This window comes from Desmodus rotundus, chromosome 10 (assembly GCF_022682495.2).
Source record: "Desmodus rotundus isolate HL8 chromosome 10, HLdesRot8A.1, whole genome shotgun sequence".
Lineage (NCBI taxonomy): Eukaryota > Metazoa > Chordata > Mammalia > Chiroptera > Phyllostomidae > Desmodus > Desmodus rotundus.
In genome coordinates, this window is record NC_071396.1 from 110,879,091 (window position 1) to 110,899,601 (window position 20,511).

General features: G+C 57.3%; 1 protein-coding gene across 1 annotated transcript; it reads right to left on the minus strand.

Annotated features, from left to right (window-relative positions):
• Nucleotides 1–7,765: 7,765 nt before the first annotated feature.
• Nucleotides 7,766–19,077, minus strand: DIPK1C (divergent protein kinase domain 1C). The gene is made up of 4 exons (XM_053913219.1): nt 18,880–19,077; nt 12,216–12,881; nt 8,287–8,451; nt 7,766–7,972 (listed from the first exon to the last, which is right to left on the minus strand). Exons 1-4 carry the CDS (start codon nt 19,075–19,077, stop codon nt 7,766–7,768), a joined length of 1,236 nt encoding a protein of 411 aa, XP_053769194.1.
• Nucleotides 19,078–20,511: the final 1,434 nt, after the last annotated feature.

Here is a 20,511-nt window from a genome sequence, read left to right on the forward strand (position 1 = left end):
AAAGGTCTTCACCCACCCTGCCAGCAACTTTCCAAGTCACCATATGGCGCTTCCTGTCTATTTCTGAGCCTCCCCCCATTCAGGCCCCCCAGGAGTCATTACAGTCCCAGGAAGCTGGGAGAGCCGAGTTGCGTAGACAGATGTGAGCAAAGGCGAGGCCAAGAGCAGATGTGTTTGTGTGCGTTTCCAGAGGCCGCTGCACACCAGCCAGCGCTGGAGCCCAGCACCCGGGCTTCGTCACAGCCTTCTTGTCCAGAGGGGCCTCAGACGGAGTGCTGTGGGTCACGCAGCCTCGGTTCAGGCCTCGGAGGAAATCCGTCTTCTCAAGTAACCTCCGGCAGGACGATCGAAACCCAAACCGAAGCAAGGCCAAGTCTCAGGGACCCCAAAGCCACAGTGGTGGAATTTCCATCCCAAGTCTTATAGACCCGCTTCCTTCAGCTGCCGCATCTGTTGTTTCTACCAGTGTCTTCAAGTCTGAACAAAACGCTTCGTAACTCCAGTGTCCTCGAGGAACCGAGGACATGCCACTTGTCTCCATTTAAAGTTAGGCATATGGGCCACTGGTCATTAAAAAATCAGTATGCCGTGACCGGAGTGGCTCAGTGGGTTGGGTGTCGTCCTGCAAAGTGGAAGGTCGCCGGTTTGATTCCCGGTCAGGGCACGGGCCTGGGTTGCATTTTGGTCTCCGGTCAGGGGGCATGTGAGAGGCAAGCGGTCAATGTTTCTCTCTCACATCGATGTTTCTCTCCCTCTCCCTCCCTCCCTTCCCTTTTCTCTAAGAATAAATAAATAAAATCTTTTTAAAAATGACAAAATGTCTTCAGAGAACTGCAAACCATTTTTTAAAAGGCAATATCAGAAGTCAAGTCAAATCCCATGCAGTCCGCATACAGGGGTGGGCAAAGGCGGGTCAGTAATACAAAGAAAGGGGACAATAACTAATCAATAATAATGCAGGAATAAACTCTGCGTTTCATGGACTCACAAGGGTAACCCTTGTATTTGAGTAAATAGGGCCTTGAATGGTGAAGCGTTTCAAACGGGAGCAGTGGGTTCAAATACTGTAACTTTCTCTCAGAACGAGCATCGCCCGTCACAGACACCGGGTTCGTGAGGGTCGGAGTCACAGGCGCAAGTCCCCAATGCCAGGGAACGTGAAGGCCAGCCCCGCATGGGAATGAACGTCGGGGCGCCTCCGAGGCGGTTTGCAGACAGGCAGCACGGGTTTTGAGTGGGGGACGGTGCTGCTCGGCCTCCCAGCTCACAGAAGCGTTCTGTGCTGAGGGTCTGAGCAAAAATAACCTGGATTTTTATAGACTCGTATTTTTTCCCAAGGCCTGGGCCCGTAATCATAGTAAATGGAATAGTTCAAAATAGGTTTCCCTGGGAAACTCTGAAAAGTCACTCTTGGAAGATTTTAAAAACATTGACTCTTAAAAATATATATTATTATTCATTTTCCATGACCCAAATGATGATTACCAAAAAAAAAAAAATCAGAAAAATACAAGGCTGAAGAACACAATTTATGAAGTAAGTACCCCTCCCTCAGAGAGAATCACAATCAGCAGTTCTGTGTGTATGCTCTCAGATGTATACACACGTTTTTGTACGTATGTGTACACACACACAAACAGATGTGGTTTTTTCTTTAACAAAAAGTGAATTCCATGCTAAGAGACAGGATCTTAATTGTTCCTGCCACAGAAAAGAAATAATCACATAACGGCACAGAGGTGTCAGCTAATGCTGTGGGCTGATCATATTGTAATACGAGGGAGACCCCCAAAACTGGAATTTATTTATAAAAAGTTGTGTATTCATATCTACATGTTTAAACTTCAGTCCCCTTCAAAGTATTCTCCATTTGGTGCAATACACCTATCAAGATATTTTTTCCACTGCTCCAAACAGTTTTTAAACTTGTCAATTTTGATGTCTTTAAGTGCTTCTGCCATTTTTGGTTTCACCTCCTTTACATCAGCAAAGCATTTCCCTTTGAAGACTTTTTTCACCCTGGGAAACAAACCAAAATGTCACTTGGGGGAGATCGGGTGAATAGGGATGGTGGGGCACAGGGGTCATGCCATTTTTGGTCAGAAACTGCTAAACACCCAGTGCACTGTGGGCAGGTGCACTCATAAATCACCCATCATGAAATGGGCAAACGCATTGAAAGAGTCTCAAAAAAAATTCACTGAAGCTGAACACAGCCTCTCACAACAACGCCAGCTGGTGCACTGATACAGATGGGTTCCCAGAACACTCACCTAGCAGGGGAAGCCTGTACTACCAGGGGCCCGCCCTCCAGAAGATAATTCCAATGTTTTCTTGGGTCCCCACTCATATATAAATGTATTGAATCAATGTGTTATATACCTTCAACTTATACAATGTTATACATCAAATATAGTTCCAATTTTTTTAAGATTTTAATCTATTTTCAGAGAGAGGGGAAGGGAGGGAGAAAGAGAAGGAGAGAAACATTGATGTGAGAGAGAAACATCTATCAGTTGCCTCTCGTATGCGCCCCAAACGGGGACCAAACCAGCAACCCAGGCATGTGCCCTGACTGGGAATGGAACCGGCGACCCCTCACTTTGTGGGACAATGCTCGACCAACTGAGCCACACCAGTTAGGGCAATGGTTCCATTTTTTAATGAGAAAATATGTGAACTGTAATGTAGCAATGGCAGCGTGTTGTTTTCATTTAACAGTTTATCGGTTTACTGGGGACACGGGTCCTGGGTGGGGGGCGCACAGGACGGCCATGTTGTGGGGCAGGTGAGGACCGGGGCTCTGGGCCCAGAGGGGGCAGAGCAGGTGGGGAGACTGGGGCCTTTGCTGCCCGTGCTGGCCCTCATGTCACTGAGATGTTTCTGGAGGTGACTTTGCCCCAGTCCAGGGACTTGCCCAGTTTACACGCCAACGGCCCTCGGGTGGAACTGGACTCCAACACGGGCCTTTGATCCCAAGCCCGGGTGAAGTGAGCTGCAACCCGACTGGAAACCAAAAATCCATGGGGTGGGGAGGGTGTATCCGCACAATGGGGACCTATCCTGTCATAAAGGGACAGACAGTCTGACGCCTGCCGCACCACGGACTAGCCTGAGGACGTGATGCTCAGTGACGTGATCTGGACACAGAGGGCAAATCTGTGTGGTCCACTTCTCCGAGGGACCCAGACGAGCCACGTGCACAGAGCTGGCGAGCAGGAGTGAGGGTGCCGGGGGCTGGGGGAGGAGGAAGGAGTCAGCGCTGGATGACAGCAGAGCTTGAGCTTGGGAAGATGAGAGAGCTTTGGAAGCGGACGGTGGTGAAGGTCGTACAACATGGTGAGTGTGCCTGATGCCACCAAATTGTTCCCTCACACACGGGCAACTGCGCGTCAGATTTTACCTGAAGACCGGACGTGGAGTGCGTGGCCCTGGCTTCAAGGACAAGCCACACCACTTCGTTCTGTGCTTTGCCTCGTCCTTCCTCGGCAGTGGCTGGAGAAACCGGCCCTTTGTAGAGAAGAGAGCCAGGTGGGCGCGGCCTGGCCCCCGGGGCGCAGAGCTCCACAAAACAACCATTCACGGAGCTCAGTAAATCCAAACTGTTGCTAAAGCTTCTAGTTTGCTTTCCTAGAACCGAAGCCCAGGACTGAACGCTCTGGGAGGCAGAAGAGGCCCTGGGGGCCCATCAGACCCTCAGCTGCTTCAGGTGTGGCTGATCCCCTGCCGATTCCCGATTCCCGATTCCCGGGCTGAGTTTGTGGGAACCACTCTGCACCCAGGACCCCCTCGGCCACCACCCACCACCACACAGAGGTTGTGCCTTGTGGTGGTGCCTCCAGAGTCCCCTCCCCTCCAGCTCCAGGAGCCCCTCCCTGGCCTCTGTGTCGGAATCCTGGTGGGGATTGCTCACCCTGCGAGGGACTCAGCCGCATATTTTCAGAGAAAACAGAAAAATGAAGACTGCGGCAGGAGAAGAAGTGAAGCGGGAGTTTTCACAGTGGGCAGAGGCGTTGACTAAAAGCAGGAATCTGGAGAATTTTGTAGCTCCCTCAGAATTACAGGGCTTCTTAGGCTGCGGCCTCCAGTCTCGGCTCCTACCTCCCAAAGAGGTTGGGAGGATGAAAGGAAAAGGGATTCCAAAGCAGAGAATCAAGGTGTGGACAGCTGAGCGTCTGAAGAACAGAGGCCCAGGACTCGCCGGCTGCCAGCAGCGGGCCAACGGGCTCTCAGAGCCCATCGGTGATGGGGCCCCGCAGCACTTTCATGCTCCCCGCAAAGGGAAGATGTGCCTTAGGAAGGCGAGGTGGTGGCCCAGGTCCCCGCCAGTGGGCCAGCTAGGTCTGCTCAGGGACAGTAACCTCTCTGAGCACCCACAGGTGTGCCCAGCTCCTAAGCAGAAATAGACACATGGTCTGTCCCAGCCACAAGCAAAGCACTGTCTTTGGACTGTGACAGGCAGGGAACAAGAAGCTGTCGGAGGGCTTCAGGACCACCCATGGGTTCCCACGCCCCCGGGCCCAAGGAGGGGGTCGGAATCCATTGGGCCTCACACCTGGGAACCTGGGAACGGGGCTGGGGAGAGGCGATGGTGAGTGAGAGGGGCGGGGGGTAGTAAGAACAGAACTCATCCCTCCCGGCCTGTCCTGTGAGAGGGGTGGGTCACAAGCCACCGCTTGACTTCCAGACGGCCTTTTACAGAACCCCTGACGGAATGCCCTGTCACGCAGGGGCGCGCGCTCGAAGAAAGGCCAGCTCTAGACGGCACACCCCAGCCCAAGGCCCGCCTGGGCCGCCTGGTGACGGCTTTCACCAATTATAGACACCGAATGGAGAAGGACTCGGGCAGACACAGGGAGCAATGTTCTCAGACTTCGGGACGCATCAGAAATCCTCAGGGAGTGGGGCAGCCTCAGCCCCAAAGACCCTGATCCCAGACCCCGGAGTCTGCATTTTGAAGAAGAGTCCAGGCAGTTCCAAAGCAGCGGTCCTCTCGCGGACAAACTGCCCGCGGCCGCTCGCTACTCCGGTCCAGTGAGGAGGAGGGGAGGGTGGAAAGGAGGGCGGAAAGATGTCCCACGCCTCCAGGGATCCACCCGCCCAGGCATCGCAAGGTCAGCAGCTGGGGCCCGAGCTGCCTCTGATTTCTCCACAGTTCCTGCTCGCCTGCTGTCACCCGACGGGGGGCGCCCTCTGAACGGCTTCATCACAAGGTAATGTTGACGAGAAGGTGCCAGGATGACTGGTGACAGCCGACTTGGAAGAGGCTGGAGACTAATATTAAATTTTAATTCGGGTGCAAGCGGAAGAGGCGCAGCCCGTGCTTGCGGAAGCCCCGTTTTAGTCTCTCCATCCCGATTCCCGCCCACCCATCTGACAGTGGTCTGTCCAGCATGCGTGCCTGTCATCAAAACAAAGCGTAGGGGTCGCTGAGGCGAGGGTTCCCCACCAGCAGGGTGGCTGCTGTCGAGTAACAGTGTTAAAAACCGACCCAGCCCCCTGCATCTATCAGTCCTGTAAAGGTATCATTTTTGCAAGTGTTTGGAAATTTGAAAAACAAAAAACAAAAACTGAGCTTCCCCACAGAGAGTTTAAGAGCCCTGCTGTGAGTGAAGGTCCCCAGGAGGATGGGAAAGTGGGGGGTGTGTGCATGTGTGTGAGAAAGAGAGAGGTCAAACCAGGGGGAAAGGATACAACCGTTCCCTTTCAGCAACAAAAACACCATTGTGCTGGGTAATTACATGTTGCATAGTTTCCAGGATGAACGAAAACATTTGTTTCCATTTTGGTGGAAATGAGAACGAACCTCTTCCCCTTCCAGAGCCAGCCCTGAGGCCTGGCCAGTGAGCTCCGGGCTGGGATTCCGGGGTCAACCGGCCCGAGACCCAGGACGCAAAGGCCAACTGCTTCAGCGCACAGGCCACAAGCCCCCGCTGTGCCCTCCCTGCCTCGGCCTCTGTTTCACGCCCGGGTGCACGGGAACCTTTCACCCATGAAAAGAACCTGACTAGGACTGCTCTGTGGTCCACTGAGACCCCCAGCACCACGGCCCTCACTTCCACCGGGAGGCCAATTCCCTTTCCTTTACAATCAACTGCTCTGAGGCCTGTGCATCAAACTTCAGTTCTCATTTGCTTCAGCCACAACAGTGACCGATGTGGGTTTTTCCCAGTCGTTCATGTTCACGACGAGAGGGGCCCCCTTCTGAACTTCAGTCACGAGAGGAAGTGCCGTGGTGGTGGACCAGGGGCCCAGCCGGCGACTCTGGCCCTCAGACTCAGCTCAGGAGCCTCGGAATTTAGAATTAGAGCTGCCGGGCCTCGGGCTGCTCTCTGCCCCATGCGGCATGGCCCAGGGTGAGCCGAGGGGCGCCCGGGGGGCCTGTGTGCGAGCAACAGAAGCAGACTGTCCCCGTGACTGGGCCTGAAAGGGGTGGGCAAGGAGCAGAGAAATAGCATGGGATTTGTCACCGCGGGATTTTTTAAACTGCAGATTAATTTGTCTTCTCTAATTTGCAAGCCACCAAGAATTTTCCCATCCTCCGTCAGCATCTTTCTCAATACCTTCTGCGTGACCAGTTCTATCTGTTGAGTCTCACTCTCCCGGGGCCGGAGTAGAAATGAGGCCCCTCTAAAGGGATATCTGGCTGGCTCCCGCGGGTCCCCTGCCTGGCCACCAGAGTGACCACAATGTGGTCTCCCTTACATTTGCTTCTTGTGGAAGAGCTTCGTGGGGAAAACCGCAGAAATCATAGCTGCTGACATGTGACATGAGATGTGAGCCTGTGGCTGGGCCACCATTCCACTGATGGGTAGGCGCTGGCCTCGGCCCTGTCTGTGGCCCAGGCTGACCCGGGCTCCTCTGCTTTAGGTTCTCAGGGGCAAACCCCGAGGCCTGCAAACACTGCTCCCCAAGAAGACAGACTGCGCTGCGGGGCCCAGCACTCCCTCAAACCCAGCCCAGAGTTGTCAGGCCCCCAGCCAACACCCGTGCGGGCCGTCCTCACACGCACACCAACACATCGCACCAACACTCACATCCTAACAACCGGCTGCTGTTCCCGCTGCGTTGGATGCCCAGGGGACGGCAGCTCTGCTCAGCCAGCTAGGCCAGCTGTCCCCGAAGACACACCGGGGAGGCTGCCTTCCCCTGTCCCACATTTCACACTCACCGGTTCACAGGCACCTGCTCACCCTCACACATTCACCTGTTCACACCCACCCACTCACACACCCACTAACACTCACCCGCTCGAACATGCCTGGTCACACCCACCCACTCACTTAGGCATGTGTGCTCACATGTGTGTACAGGCATGCACGAGTGCACTCACACCCACACATGTGCATGCACACACCTACATAACACTCACATGCACTTTTTTACACAGCAACCATTTGCAGCAAGAAGAGCTGGAAATGTCTATTCTGAGTACAGGCACCTTCTTAAGAGCAATTGCATGCTAGGATTGCGCTGTTTGGGACGAGGGGCCCTCCCAGCAAAACGCTCTGTGCCCACCTCCCGCATGTCCTGCTCAGAAGGATGACGGTCAGAGGCCAGGACGGTCTCTCCATTCGAGGGGCCAGGCAGGATGGCGGAGTGGAGAGGAGGAGGCGCAGGTGCCCACCGCAGAGGTGCGATGGGGACGGCGTTCGGTGAGCTCACGCGGAGAAGGCCACGGTCATTTGCATGGTGAAAATGTCTCCTCTTTGAAACCAGGCAGAGGCCGCCTCTCCTGAGCAGGCATTTGACAGCCCAGTGGTGGCTACTTCTCTGCCTCCCGCAGTTCCCTCAGCGCAGCCTGGAGAAGACCCTGGAGCTTCCAGAATACGGTGGGAACAGCTGTCTGCGGGCCGCTGGGGTCTGCACATTCCTGCACTGCCTCTCGCAACTGCCGCTGAAGCCGGGGGGAGACGGCGGAGCTCCTGAGAGCCGAGGAGAACCAGTGTCGGAATATCTTGTCACAGACCACCTGAGGGGAAGGGCAGGGGGCCGTTAACTCAGGGCAGTGAGTCCCCCTGAGAGCCCCCCAGCCCGCGAGTGGCCCTTACAGACCTCGTCTTTGCTCCCCCACCCACCCCCAGGGCCTTCCGGGGTCGGGGGTCCTGCAGGCGTCCTTGGACTCAGCCCCACAAGTAAACCTCACAGCCGGGACCAGGCCACCTTGTGTCAGGTGGAAAACTCCACTTCTGGGCTCCGGGCAGGTGGGGAAGTCCTGGGGACCGTCACCAGGACAGAAGACAGGGGAGCGGGAAGTCGCAGGCAGAGACCAAGGCGGCCGCTCACCTGCAGGTTGCTGTTGACTCGCTGTGCGCCACACTTGTTGACACGCAGATCACACCTTGAGAAGCAGTCAAAGAAACTGCAGTCTCTGTCGCCCGTGCAATTCTGCTCGAGAATCTCCCTCATTTTAGGCTCGAAAAAGGCCATGTCCACATCGATAGCCACCACCTGTAGCCAAACAGCACCGGGGATTAAGGGGCGGTGGGCTCAGCCCCGAGGGAGGCCGCGGGGCGCTCCGTGTCCACCCGCGAGCAGGGGCCCCGGGGGTGCGGGCTCACAGAGCTCTGCCGCCAGCGGCCGGGCCCAGGCCGTCCTGGGAGACGTGACTTGATTCCACTCGCAAGTGACATCGACACTGACTAGGCTGCAGGGAGGGCCCTGGCTGTCACCAGGCAAAGCCGAGGATCTGGAACCCTGTACCAGCAACAACCCTGTTCACCTCCTGGCATCTCTCAGCTTTCAACGGAGAACCTCTGAAATGTCTCCGGAACAAACTGCCTCCCCTCCCGGCCTTCCCGCTTTGGTCACTGACCCTCAAGGTTCGGGATTCCGAAGCGGTGAGATCAGGTCATTTACCCGCATGGACAGAGGCAACGAAAGGAAACCACATTCAAGAGGCAGCAGGGTGGTGGGCACGGTGGCGAGGAGGAGGGGGGCGGTATCTAAGTTGCCTGCTGGTGGCGTCTCTGTCACCAGAGTCAACTGCTTTGCCCCTGACAGGTTGGATGGACACGGGGGGAATGGCAGCATTGATGTCCTCGGGTCGGGCTGGTGCGTGTGGAGCCTGACGCCGCATCAGACCCTACATCCCAGTGTCAGTGTGCGAACTGCGACCCCTGGAATTCCAGCTCTATCTTCTTGGCTTCGAACCAAAGAGGCGTCAAAACCACAAGAATAACATCTAAATTATGCAGATTTCCCTTCATCACCTGAACTTAAAAAAAGAAAAAAGATGAGCTCCAACCTGAGAAAACCTGGAGTCGGCCCAAATCAAGCAGTTCATAGCTTCAAGGTATTAAAAAGCTATTAAAAGACTTGATGGATTTGCGGGAGTCGGCGGCATCTCACAAGCCTTCTCAGGTCAACGTCGGAACGTCACCCTTTCCTTCTCCCCTTGGTAACCTCTCCAGAGAGGGCTCCTTGCTTTGGTGTCTCACTCAGGATTGAAGCCAAAAGGCAAGAAACTTTCTCGGGGAATAATCAGTAAAACGGAGGAGGGAAAATAATTTATTTCAAAATATGGAGAGAATAATGAAAAAACAAAACAGGGAAGCTTTTCTTTGTGAAGAGCTTTGCCCAATTATTAATTCAGGCACAGCAAACAGAAATTATCATTTTAATCAGTTTTTCCTGTCTCATTATTTAGCCAAAAGAAATAGCTCACTTCATTATTTGCACTGGCTAATAGACTGAAAAAGGATTAGGTTTATGCTAATGAGCTACTGGCTCTCCAGTGTATGATTGGACCTGCAAAACCCTTCTCTTTTTCCGACAGTTTCTGGCAATGCCCCCAGCTGCCCCGGGGTCCCCCACCTCCGATGGAATTTCGGCTCCCTGCAATTTCTCTCCCTCCCATTTCTGATGGTTCCCTTCCCATCTCCCAGGAGAGCCAGATTCTTTTTTAATTTTTCTGTAAGGCAGAGAAGGGATTACAGCTACTGTGTTCAGAACCGTAAGCACCTAAAATAGGAACGGCAACCAAACAAATCAGAGAAGCTGCGGGAGGCTTCTTACACTGCATCTCAGAGTCCTAATTCTTCGCGGGTGGGCGGACCCAACCCACTCCGTCTGCAGGCTTCGTCCTGGCCTCGGCCTGGAAAGGACGGATCGTTTTGTCATCCCCTCAAAAGTGTGTCTCCGGGGTAGGAGACATGCCACCAACTGGAAAGGAGCCCTTGCTGGCAGTAAGCAATGGTGTTTTGTACTTGTCTGTGGGGCAAACCGTCAACACCTGGACGTAGGGCCTGCAGAAAGTGAACGGCTTTGAGTCCTCAGTTCTTCCCGCCACCTGGGCGACTGCAACCTGGCCCGAAGGGAGGCCCCACCCGTGGTCCCGTAGCTGGAGCGCGTCAGAAACACCTGGAGGCTTGTTCCCCAACACAGGTTGCCACATCCCACCCCCGGAGCTTCCGACTCTGGGGGCCTGGGGTACAGTCTGAGAACCCGCATTTCTAACAAGTTCTCTGGTGATGCTGATACGGCTGCTTGTTACTTAGAATTGGAAAACCATAGGTGAAGTTAACTCCTTGAGCCTTGGCCCTGGAGGGAAGGTCACTAATGGGGGTGAGCATAGTGGAATCCTGTCTTTACCGACCCAGCCTCACCCACGCTCGCACGGGGCCGGCGCCTGTGTGCTTCTGGAACAGTCTGCCCACACAGCAAGTCGGGGCTCGGTCAAGGGTGCGGACATGATTTCATCAAACCCATGTCCCGTGCCTGCTCTGCTGGAGATGCTGGCAGGCCCACCTGAGGGGGACCACGCCCCGGCAGACCCATCGGCGCCTCCTCTCCTGAGCTTTTCCCCGAAACCCAGCCTAGACAGCCCCTCGGGCCCCTCCACTGACATCACTCCCTGACACCCGGACCAATGCACGAGGGATCCGATGCCAAGACAATGGGCCCCTTGCTGCCCAAAGCCGGCAGCTGGGTGACAGCCCTCCACCCCTCCTCTCCCGGGGCCTCGGAGTGGCTATGTCCCCAGGACTTCCCTGAGGAGAGCGGTGGCCTCCGTGTCTGGCACAAGATGTCCCCGCTCACACCGTCGGGCAACTATGGCCAGGTCCTCAGCTCTGGGAAAGAAGCTGATGAGTCCAGGGTTCCCCGCCCTTCCCAGGTCGTCTGCATGGGTCTCTTCCTGGAACTTCCCAGAACCGTCTGGAACCTCACGGAAACCCCCCAGCTTATCAGCCCCTGGGGACCTCCAGGGACAGGGCGTTGGGAGAAAGCAGTTTGGGCAAGATGCTGCAACGCCCTTCACGTTGGCAAAGACTTGACAGGACAAGGGGTTCATGCGGTTTCAGGCTGTTTCTTTAAGGAGACATCCCTGAGTCACCTGCCGTGGGGCCATGGCTGTCACAGGACCTCTGTTTGTGCCCCACGTTCTCACCAGGTGAAGAGCATTGTCCACCGTGAGCCAGCCCCTCAGTGACCAGCCCACCACGGGGGCCAGAGTCCAGCTGGCCTGGCCCTTCACCTACAATCACTGACCCCAGGCAACGAAGCCTGTGGCGCAGACAGCCCCTTATTCTGACACCTGGGTGTGGCCTGGCTGGGGATGACCGGAGGGATGATCTATCAATGCTGCCATCCCTCCTGCTGCTCCTCCTCCTTCATGCTCATTTCCATGGATGCTGGAGAGGGAGCTGAAACGCACCTACCCCGCGCTGAGCAGTGCGGGGCCGACATCTCCACCAGGGCAGGTCTATCCTTGCAGAAGGCACCCAAATTCCAGGTGTCCCTCTAGAAGGCTTATCCAAGGGAAAGCCTTCTAGAGGGACCTCCAGGAAGAAAGTGCTAGAAAACGCTGCATGTCATCATGGAGCCCAGGCAGTCTGAGGACAGTGTCCCCAGCTGGGCCATTGTCCAAAGGTCCCCAGAGGCCATCCTCCTCGTGGTCTCTAAGGGCTGCTTTTTGCTCTCAGCGAGGACAGGCTTTGCAGGAGAAACCGGGACAGGCCTCAGGGAGGACCTGACAGGTCACAGCCCAGGCCCCTGTTGTCCCCACCTGTCATTACAGTCCCCTTTCCAGGACGGGGAGGGGTGCACAAGCCCTTTGAGTTCTCACAAACGCAGCTCGGGTAGGGCAGGCTGTCCAGGCTAGAAGGCTGTGTCACATTGCCGTGTTTCCCAGGATTTCAGAAATTCTCTCTTTTTTGACCCCCCTGGACCCAAAGTCCCCCATGTGACACGCCTGACCCCCCAGGAGCACTCACCGTGAGGTCCCTCCTGATGGCGAAGTTCTCAGGCTTGACATCACAGAGGTGGAGGCGGTGGGAGAAGCCTTGGTCGAACTGCCTCACCAGGTCCAGGAAGCTGAGCGCCATGTCGCTGATGGCCCGGGCCCGGCCCCAGGGGACCCCATCCAGGGGGAAGAGAGCCCCGTGGTGGGCACTGCCGGCTGCCAGGTACTCCACAGCGTAGAAGTGGCCGCAGGAGCCCAGCACGGGTGGGGCGTGAGGGCTGAGCCCCCGCAGCACGCTGAGCAGGACGAACTCCTCCTGCTGCACGAGGGACCACAGGCTGGCCAGCTGGCCCGGCCACCGTGGGCCCCGGCGGCCCGGCCACAGTGGCCCCAGGCTGCGCGTGGACAGCTCCAGGCCCAGGGTGCTCCTGACCTCCCCGGCCACCAGCAGGAGCAGTTCTGCCTCCGGCAGGACCGAGCCCCCGTCCTCAGCTAGGGCCCCCAGCAGGCCGGGCGGCCGGAAGCTGGAGAAGGCTTCCTCCTTGGACTTGAGGATGACGGGGCGGCCGCGCCAGTCCGCCTGCAGCACCTTCTTGCCCCTGTCGTAATAGAGGCAGCGCCGGTACAGCAGCTTCCCCGCCACACACAGGTCCTCGCAGAGGTCGCCCGCCAGCGCCCCGCCCTGGTAGTCCCGGCACTGGAAGGAAGGGACAGTGGACACGGTCACAACGCAGTGGGGGAGGGGGCAGGAAAAGAGCCCAGGCTGCTTCCTGCACTTGGGATGCTTTCACTGGGCCGCTGAAACCCGGTGAGTGCGAACCACTCAGGCTCTCAGGTCAGTGCGCGACTGAGCAAAAGACGTAGGCGCCTCTCATTCGTATGATTCTCAACCAGGCCCAGAGCCAGGTCCTCGGAAACAGCACCCAGGGGAGCAGGAGGGCTCCCACTGTCCAGCTGGATGATGCGGGAAAGGCGGTTTGCCATCTGGGTTTTGGTTTTCTCACCTGTCGGTGAGATGGCACGGCCAGGTGATAGGGCCACCGAGGGCTCGTGAGCTCATCCAAGGAGCTAAGTCAGATCCCAGGGGGTGGGGCCCCAGGCCACAGCCCTGGCCCTTATGCTGGCGGGGCCCCGGACGCTCAGGAGGGTTACAGGACTCAGAGAACTGGCTGCAGGAAACGGGAGTTGGAACGGGCCTCATGGCTGCTGGTGTCCAGGGGACGTCACCAGGGACGCACTTCAGAAGGGAGGAACCACGTGGGCTCAACTGTGGACAGGGAGGGTGTTTGGCGCCTGGTCCTGGTGAGGAAGGCACCCGGGAGCACTCAGATGGGGCATTTCTCCTCGTCTTTGGGGGCCCTTCTGACAGGTGCCACATAGGGAGACCACTGACCCCCCTCACCACACTGCTGTCGTCCCTAAGAAGACAGTCCAGCCAGGCCCGACAAAAGACCTGCTGGAGGAAGGCCGTGGGCAAGGCCGACCTGCCTCAGCCACACCTGGCCACCTCCCTGTGAGCAAGTCCAGGTTTACGTGAGCTGAGCCGTGACCCAACTCCAGGGACCGGGCTCCAGAGTTCCCAGAACAGAGGTGGCTGCCTTTGAACCTCAAAATGACAGTAGGGTACGACACGGGAGAGGTAGGAGCATGGCCAGCGGCGGTGGGGGGAAGACTGGGCTTGCCTCTGGGCTCTGCCCCTCACTAGGTGTGAGGCTTGTTTTCAAATCTGTAATACGGGGTGATAAAACCGTGTCCCAGGAGACCTGTGAAGGTCAACTAAGGTCACGGGTGCAGAGGACTGGTCATCTCAGAGAATGCTAGTTCTTCAACCAGCCCTGGGCATTAGAAGCCGGGGGCCTGGGAGGCTTAGTCCAGGACAGTTGCATCCAAGCTCAGTTTTGAAAGACAAATCGCAAGTGTGCCTCTGGGACAAGGGGGGCGAGGGCAGCTCCATGGAGGAGAACTCAGCCTGCGCGTTGGCTGGAGTCGCAGAGCTGCGAGGGCCAAAGACCCAGGCCAGTTCAGGGTGTAAGAGCAAGGTCAGAGTGCAGGCCTATGTGTGATGGACCAGGGAGTCCAATCAAAAGTGCATTTCCTACCTCTCCACCGGATACAACTGCTTCCTGCCCAGCAGAGGTCAGGGCCACCTGCCAGCGGGGGTGCTCCTCTGCCCCAGGCTCTCACGGAAGGCTCCACCCGAGTCACTTGCTCACCCCTGCCCCTCCTTCGGGCTCCCCACAGCTCAGCCTTCCCTGCAAAGCTGGACTGAAATCAAATTCAAATCGAACTGAAACCTACACAAGACTTGCCCTTGCAAATTTGGAAGGCAATTCCCAACAGGAGTTGCAAGATACTTTGAACAATCGTCTACTCATTGAATTTGGCACATGGCCTATTGATTTTGGAGGGGAACATTCATGTCGGCTGTTTTCTGAAGATCAGCTCCTTACGGCATAAGGGATGAGGTGTTAGCCTCAGAAAGGACAGGAGGTGGAGCAAGGCGCCCAGGTGAGCTCTGAGGTCTGTGACTCCTGGAGCTCTGAGACCTCCTTTGTCCTAGGATACTGTTTGCATCAGCACCGAGCACACACAATCCCGCTACTACACAGCTCCACTTTGTCGTCATCAGTCAGGGTGGAGGATTGTTGGTGTTTCGGTTCCTACGCCTCTCATGCGGGACACAAGCAAACGTAAACTCAGACCGCCCGGCTGTCGCCGCGTCCAGCGTTAGAGCACCCCAGGGGGGTCTGCTGGTGTCCGAGCCCCCTGCACACAGAGACACGCTTCAACCAGCATTTAAACAAAGCAAGCCAAAAGCATAAGTTATGAGATTACAATCTAATTAACAGTCGTCGTCATGTTAGAGATAATCGTGAAATTATTTTATCCGCAGCAGGTCCTATTGAAACGTGGCTATTTTTAACTAAAAAAAGTGGTTTTATTGCGTTGAATCCCGTTGTTAAAATCGGTTTTCTCTGAGTATGAGGCGGTCCTCGGCGCCCGTTTGGAGACAGGCTCGTTTCGGTGCCCAGATGCGCGAACCCACAACATCCACAGGTGAAAAGAGGGCTCGTTGCAGGTAAGCGGCCTTTTCCAATCCCTTGAACTTGGAGTGTGCCCGTGCTTCCTGTAGGCTGTGTGTGGAGGTGCAAACACACGTAGTCGGCACGCCCAGCTCTGCAGGAAGCGTTCTCATGGGTTGCCGTTTAGAACCTCTCCACCCGGTGTCCCGCTTCTCCAGTGGAAACAAAACCTGTCCACTCCAGTTTGGGCACCGGCTGACGGTCTCAGAGTCACACCTAAGGTCTGGGTTTTCTTCTGTGTGTTTGCTTTTGTTTCTGAGGAGCGTTAAGTTCCCACGTGGTCAGAAACCATCCTATCACACGACGGGGTCCTTGCCCGCAGCGACCCCGTGCAGCGCAGAATTGCAGAGCAAGTGGCCAGTCCCCCTGGCAACCCTTCTTGACCCTGGACGGACGAGTTCCAGGGGTGTCCAACCTTTTGGCGTCTTTGGGCCACACTGGAAGAAGAAGAAGAGTTGTCTTGGGCCACACATTAAATACGTTGTGACACGTCATCACAAGATAATCTCATGACGTTTTAAGTACATTTGCGACTTTGTGTGGGGCCGCATTCACAGCCGTCCCGGGCCGCAGGTCAGACACCCAGGCCCTCGGACAAGGAGCACTACAAACACAGCCAAAGCAAGCGGGAGAACAGAGCGGTCCTCTGCCCTCATATCTTTCTGGGTGTGTGCCCTGGGTGCCATGGTCCCTCGGGGCCCAGGGTTCCCATCACAGCGAAGAAAGACAAGCCTGTGCTGCGCACAGGAGCCCCGAATGCAGACAGCCCCATGAGATCTCATCGAGCCTCACCAGCTGAAAGGGAGTTCAGCCTCTGAGCAACAGTCCGAGGGAACCGTCTAAGATGCTTTGACAGCGACAAGCTGTGGGGGGTGGAGTGCACCCAGGTGCTCCTGAAGGCTCTCGTTATCGAGGAAGCCACTTGCTGTCACGGGGTGTCACCATCAGACGGCACAGGGCTCACCCTGGCTCCCCACACACTCACTCACTCACTGCGTGAGTGAGGGCTCAGTTTCTCCATCTGCGAAATGGGGTGGTGGAAGCACACACGCCCTGGGGTGGACGAGGGGAGTAAATGAAACGATGCGTGTGTAACGGCTTAGCACAGTGCCTGCCCAGCAAGGCAGCTGGGCTCCGCGGCCCACCCTCTGTGCCACCGCCTCCTGGGGAGCCCTGCCTGCGGAACAGAGGCAGGCTGGCCAGAGCCTCTGGGCCCTGCTCTCTGGAACAGTTGGGCCAGAGAAACGTCACAGCAAGGTCAAAGAGGGCACGAGGACGTCTTGGTTAGGGGGTGTGCTGAAAAGCCGCAGTAAAGAGAGCGCTGCAGTCTGACTAGAAAGCTCCAAAGCTCTCAGATCCAGGGCTCGACTCTCTGGAACAAGCCCAGTGGGCTCTTCCAGGGCTGGGGAGTGTGGTGGGCTCCCTCAGGACGTGGGTGGGCTTGGGGCTCCCAGCAGGCCTGGCTCCTGCCTCCTCTGCTTTGGCTAGGCCCCCTGCAGGCCAGGGATGCCCCTGCGCACTGGGGGGCCTTGGAACACACCAGGCCTTGCCCACAGCTCCGCTGCCTTTGCCCAAGCAAGGGTGGGGTTTGGGGGGGGCGGGCTCCCTGTGGCTCGGCTCAGCTAGTCCTTCTGTGCTCTGGTGCTCGGAGGGAAAGCTAATGAGAGTCTGGAGGCCAGTCAGGAGACTCACAGCCAGCTTTATTATTGAGGATAAAAGCCAGGCAGAATGAATTGAAAGTGCTCGAGAGACCAGAGACAGAAGCTCGATTCAGCCCAAGCCCTGCGAGGCCACCATGCCAGCCTCTGCGTGTGACCAGGGCCCGGCAGTCTGGGTGTGCGGCCTGGGGACAAATTCAGTCTTCGTGCTGGTGTCCTCGTGGGGAGTGCTGGGGAACGGGGGCCAGGGTGCTGCGTGGGGCTCACCTCAATGTGTTGGAAGGGAGAAGGGAAGAGGGGGTGTGGCAGGAAGAGGGGGAGAGAGCCGGGTCCTGAGCACCTGTGAGGGACCATGGCCTCCAACTGGGCAACCAGACAGTGCACCCCGAAAAGTCAGTTCACTGAGACAATGGCAATGAACTGGAGGAAGACAGACCTGGTATCTCAAACCGTTCTTTTGGTGATAGGAAAGGGGGAGACCTCCAGAAGTGGGGCCGGTCTGTTTGGCTTTTTGTCGGGCGTAAAACGACCCCATCTGGCTGCCGTTGGAGATGCATTGGTAGAACCTCTGATTAGAATTGGTTTACATTCATGAGCTGAAATGCTGGGAAAGTTATGAGGAGCAATTACTTAAATTATATTAGGCTAATTTCATTTCCATTTGGCCTCTCCCCACTCGACCAAAGGTAAATAAAGGAAAAATGGAATTCATTTTTCACTTTCTGCAAGATTATTCTTTGTGTAAACAGAAGTACCCACCCTGGCCAAACTATGATCTGTTCACTTGTAGTCTTATCAGTTCCCCCCAAATGAAAGGAACGTTCTAGACGGGTTCCTGAGAAAATCGGCAGTCTCGTGGAGCTTGAAGAAAACTGGACAGAACTTCAGTGTGCCGGCGGGGGGTCGGGTGATGGAGGGTCCAGGGCAAGCGTGGCTACGACCATATGCATTATGACCAGTCCATCGTGTCAGGCTCGAGTAGGAAATACGATTGGTTTTAGCTTGTACCTTTCACTCATTATTTCTTACATTTTTCCAACCTCATTTTTTTAATGTAAAAAACAATCATTTACTTGAAAAGCTTTATGCTACCCCATTTGGATCACCTACAATATGTCAGCAATTGGACCCAAAACGTCCCAGGCGTTTCTTGGAAAATAGATCGCTTTTCACACCACGCACTTAGTTACCCGCTGTTTAGGGAAGTGAAGAAAGTCTTCGAAAATCCCTGTAACAGTAGAAGCCGCTCTCTTTGCCTTTCTTGGCTTTCCTTTCTGGAATGTCCACCTTTGCGCAAGTCTCCGAAATGCGCATAATCTTCCAAAGCAAACGGAGCGACTGAGGAGCTGTCGGCGCTGGGGAAGCAGCCGACCAGCATCTGGGACCCAGTGCGGTGGTTCTTTCTCCCCTCCTGCCCCGCCCAGCTGAGCGGCGTCGGGCCGGGCCCTCCCCTGGAGGGACGGAGACCGCAGTCACTACTCCAGGACAGGGGTCCGCAGGGCTCGGAGGAGGAGCGCGCTCTGCTGGGGTCCAGCTGGCAGGACCCTGGCAGCCCTCTGCGTCCGGGCTCGGGGTGGAATCACAGACCGGAGCCTGAGCGAGAGAATGGGGCCCTGAGAGGCGTCCTGGCCGGTATCCTGGCCAGCGCCCCGAACCCGGCTGGCCCGCCCGGGGTGCGGCCACAGAGGGACTGTCGGAAGACTCTGGGCCAACCCCCAAACTTTCTCAGCGGCGCGGCTCAGAGGCGGTGGGTGAGCAGTCCGGCAGAGGGACTCTTGGGACAAAGGACAAGTTTGGGCAACAAGGGAGAGACACCCCCGCGCCCCCAGAGGGCTCCCGGGCACAGTGCCAGTCCCAGGGACCGGGATGCGCGCGTCCGGCATTCCACGCACCGTGCGCCCACCTCCCCCATCACCCGGGTGCGCGCCGCAGGGCAGGGCGGCGGCGGACCTACCAGTGCGGCCAGGACGCGCCGGCTCTTCTCGTCGGTGCAGCGCTCGGAGAGGGCGCCGGGGTGCGCGCGGAGCAGCAGCGCGGCTGCCAGCACCCAGCCCGCGGTCCAGGCGGCACAGGCCACCAGAGCGCCCCGCCCGCACCGCCAGCGCCGTCCGCAGCACCCCGCGCAGCCCCGCGCGCCTGCAGCCCGCGCCATGGCCGGCCTGCCCGCCGCCCACTCGGCCGCCTGTGCCCAGTGCCGGTGTCGTGGCTGCACTGCCGCGGGCTCAGCGGGGGAGGGGGCGCGGGGGAGAGGCCACGCAAGGGGAGGGGAGGCCCGGAGGCTGGATACCCTGCCCGGTGAGTCCTGCCGTGGGTGGGGGTGTCTGCCGGGGCACCGGGGAAGAGGGTGTGCGCTGGCGGCTCCCCGGGCCGCGCACCCTGGACGCCCTGCTCCCCTGCCGCACCCGGGCACCCTTTCCACTTTTTTTCACCTTTTCTCCTAAGACCAGCCCCTCTCTTAAACAGAATCCGCATAGATGCAAACACCCTGGGCTAGCTCCTGGCTCCTTGGTCAACGCACCTTCAATTCAGACAAGACTCAAGACACCCCGCACCCCCCTCCTCTGGGCTGCTCTTACCGTCCCTAATGTAGACCCCTGGTTGCTGTATGCCCCCCCCCCCATTTGCCTCTCTGCTGTATTCCTTCCTCCTCTGCATCGCCCGACTTGGGAGGGGCCCCAGGTGAGACCTCCCAGGAGCATGAGTGGAGTTGGGTCCCCACAGGACTGTCTGGGACGCTGTGGCCACTGTTGCCTTTCCCATCTCAGGCAGCCTCCCGAATCCGGCGCCCCCTCCCACCCCAGCCCAGGCTGCCAAAAACTCCAGGGTGTCCTTTGCAGGGGGAAAAAGCACAGCACTCTTTAAAAAACAGTTCCGCTTCCCCCTAGTGAGGAGGAAGCCCTCACTAAGTATGTCTAAATATGCATTTAGGTCTATCTGTAACAGCCTCTCGGGAGCGAGCTTCAGTGCTCCATCGCAGCCCTTGGGTACAACAGGCAGGCAGCTCCATGGGCAGAGCTATCGGTCCCGGGCTTCTTGCCAGCTGTCCCTTCCCCAGGCCACCGAGCTGCTCCTCCCTCCCTACTGGAAAGCTGGTCTCCCAGAGAAAGAGTCCCAGTGGGTGGGGCGGTGGAGCTGGGGCAGCCCAGGGCTCCTGCAGGCGCCACCTGGGGCTCCTGCATCCACTGGGCAGGAGCTTACTCCGGGCCCCTCAGGTGCCAGCCGGGGTGCATGCGGGGTGCACGCCAGGTGCATGCCTGCCTGCGCTGGGCCTGAACGTCCCACATCTGGTCCTGACTGCGAGGACCGCAGAATTCCCCTGGCCCCGAGGAAGCAGGCTGTCATTCTCCCTGGGCACCAGCTTCCCCACCCTGTCTGTGACTCAGTGGTAGAGCCCTCCAGGAACTAACTGTGACAAGCATCTCAGTCCTAAGGAACACTCTGGGCATACTGCAGGTGTCCCCTAATGCCACCGGCACTTGGGGTTGGGGGGCACCCAGTCGACAGCGGTAACGCCGGTCCCTTCCGTTATGTCCAGCCCCCACCCCCAGGGTACACCCAGCCCGCCCCCAAGCTCCTCCTCAGAATA

Coding starts and splice junctions, on each gene's coding strand:
- DIPK1C (XM_053913219.1), bottom strand. CDS start 19,077: ATGGCGCGGGCTGCAGGCGCGCGGGGCTGCGCGGGGTGCTGCGGACGG. Junction 12,882..18,879: donor GGCGCGTCCTGGCCGCACTG/GTAGGTCCGCCG, acceptor CCTTCCTTCCAG/TGCCGGGACTACCAGGGCGG. Junction 7,973..8,286: donor GAGTCAACAGCAACCTGCAG/GTGAGCGGCCGC, acceptor CCTTCCCCTCAG/GTGGTCTGTGACAAGATATT.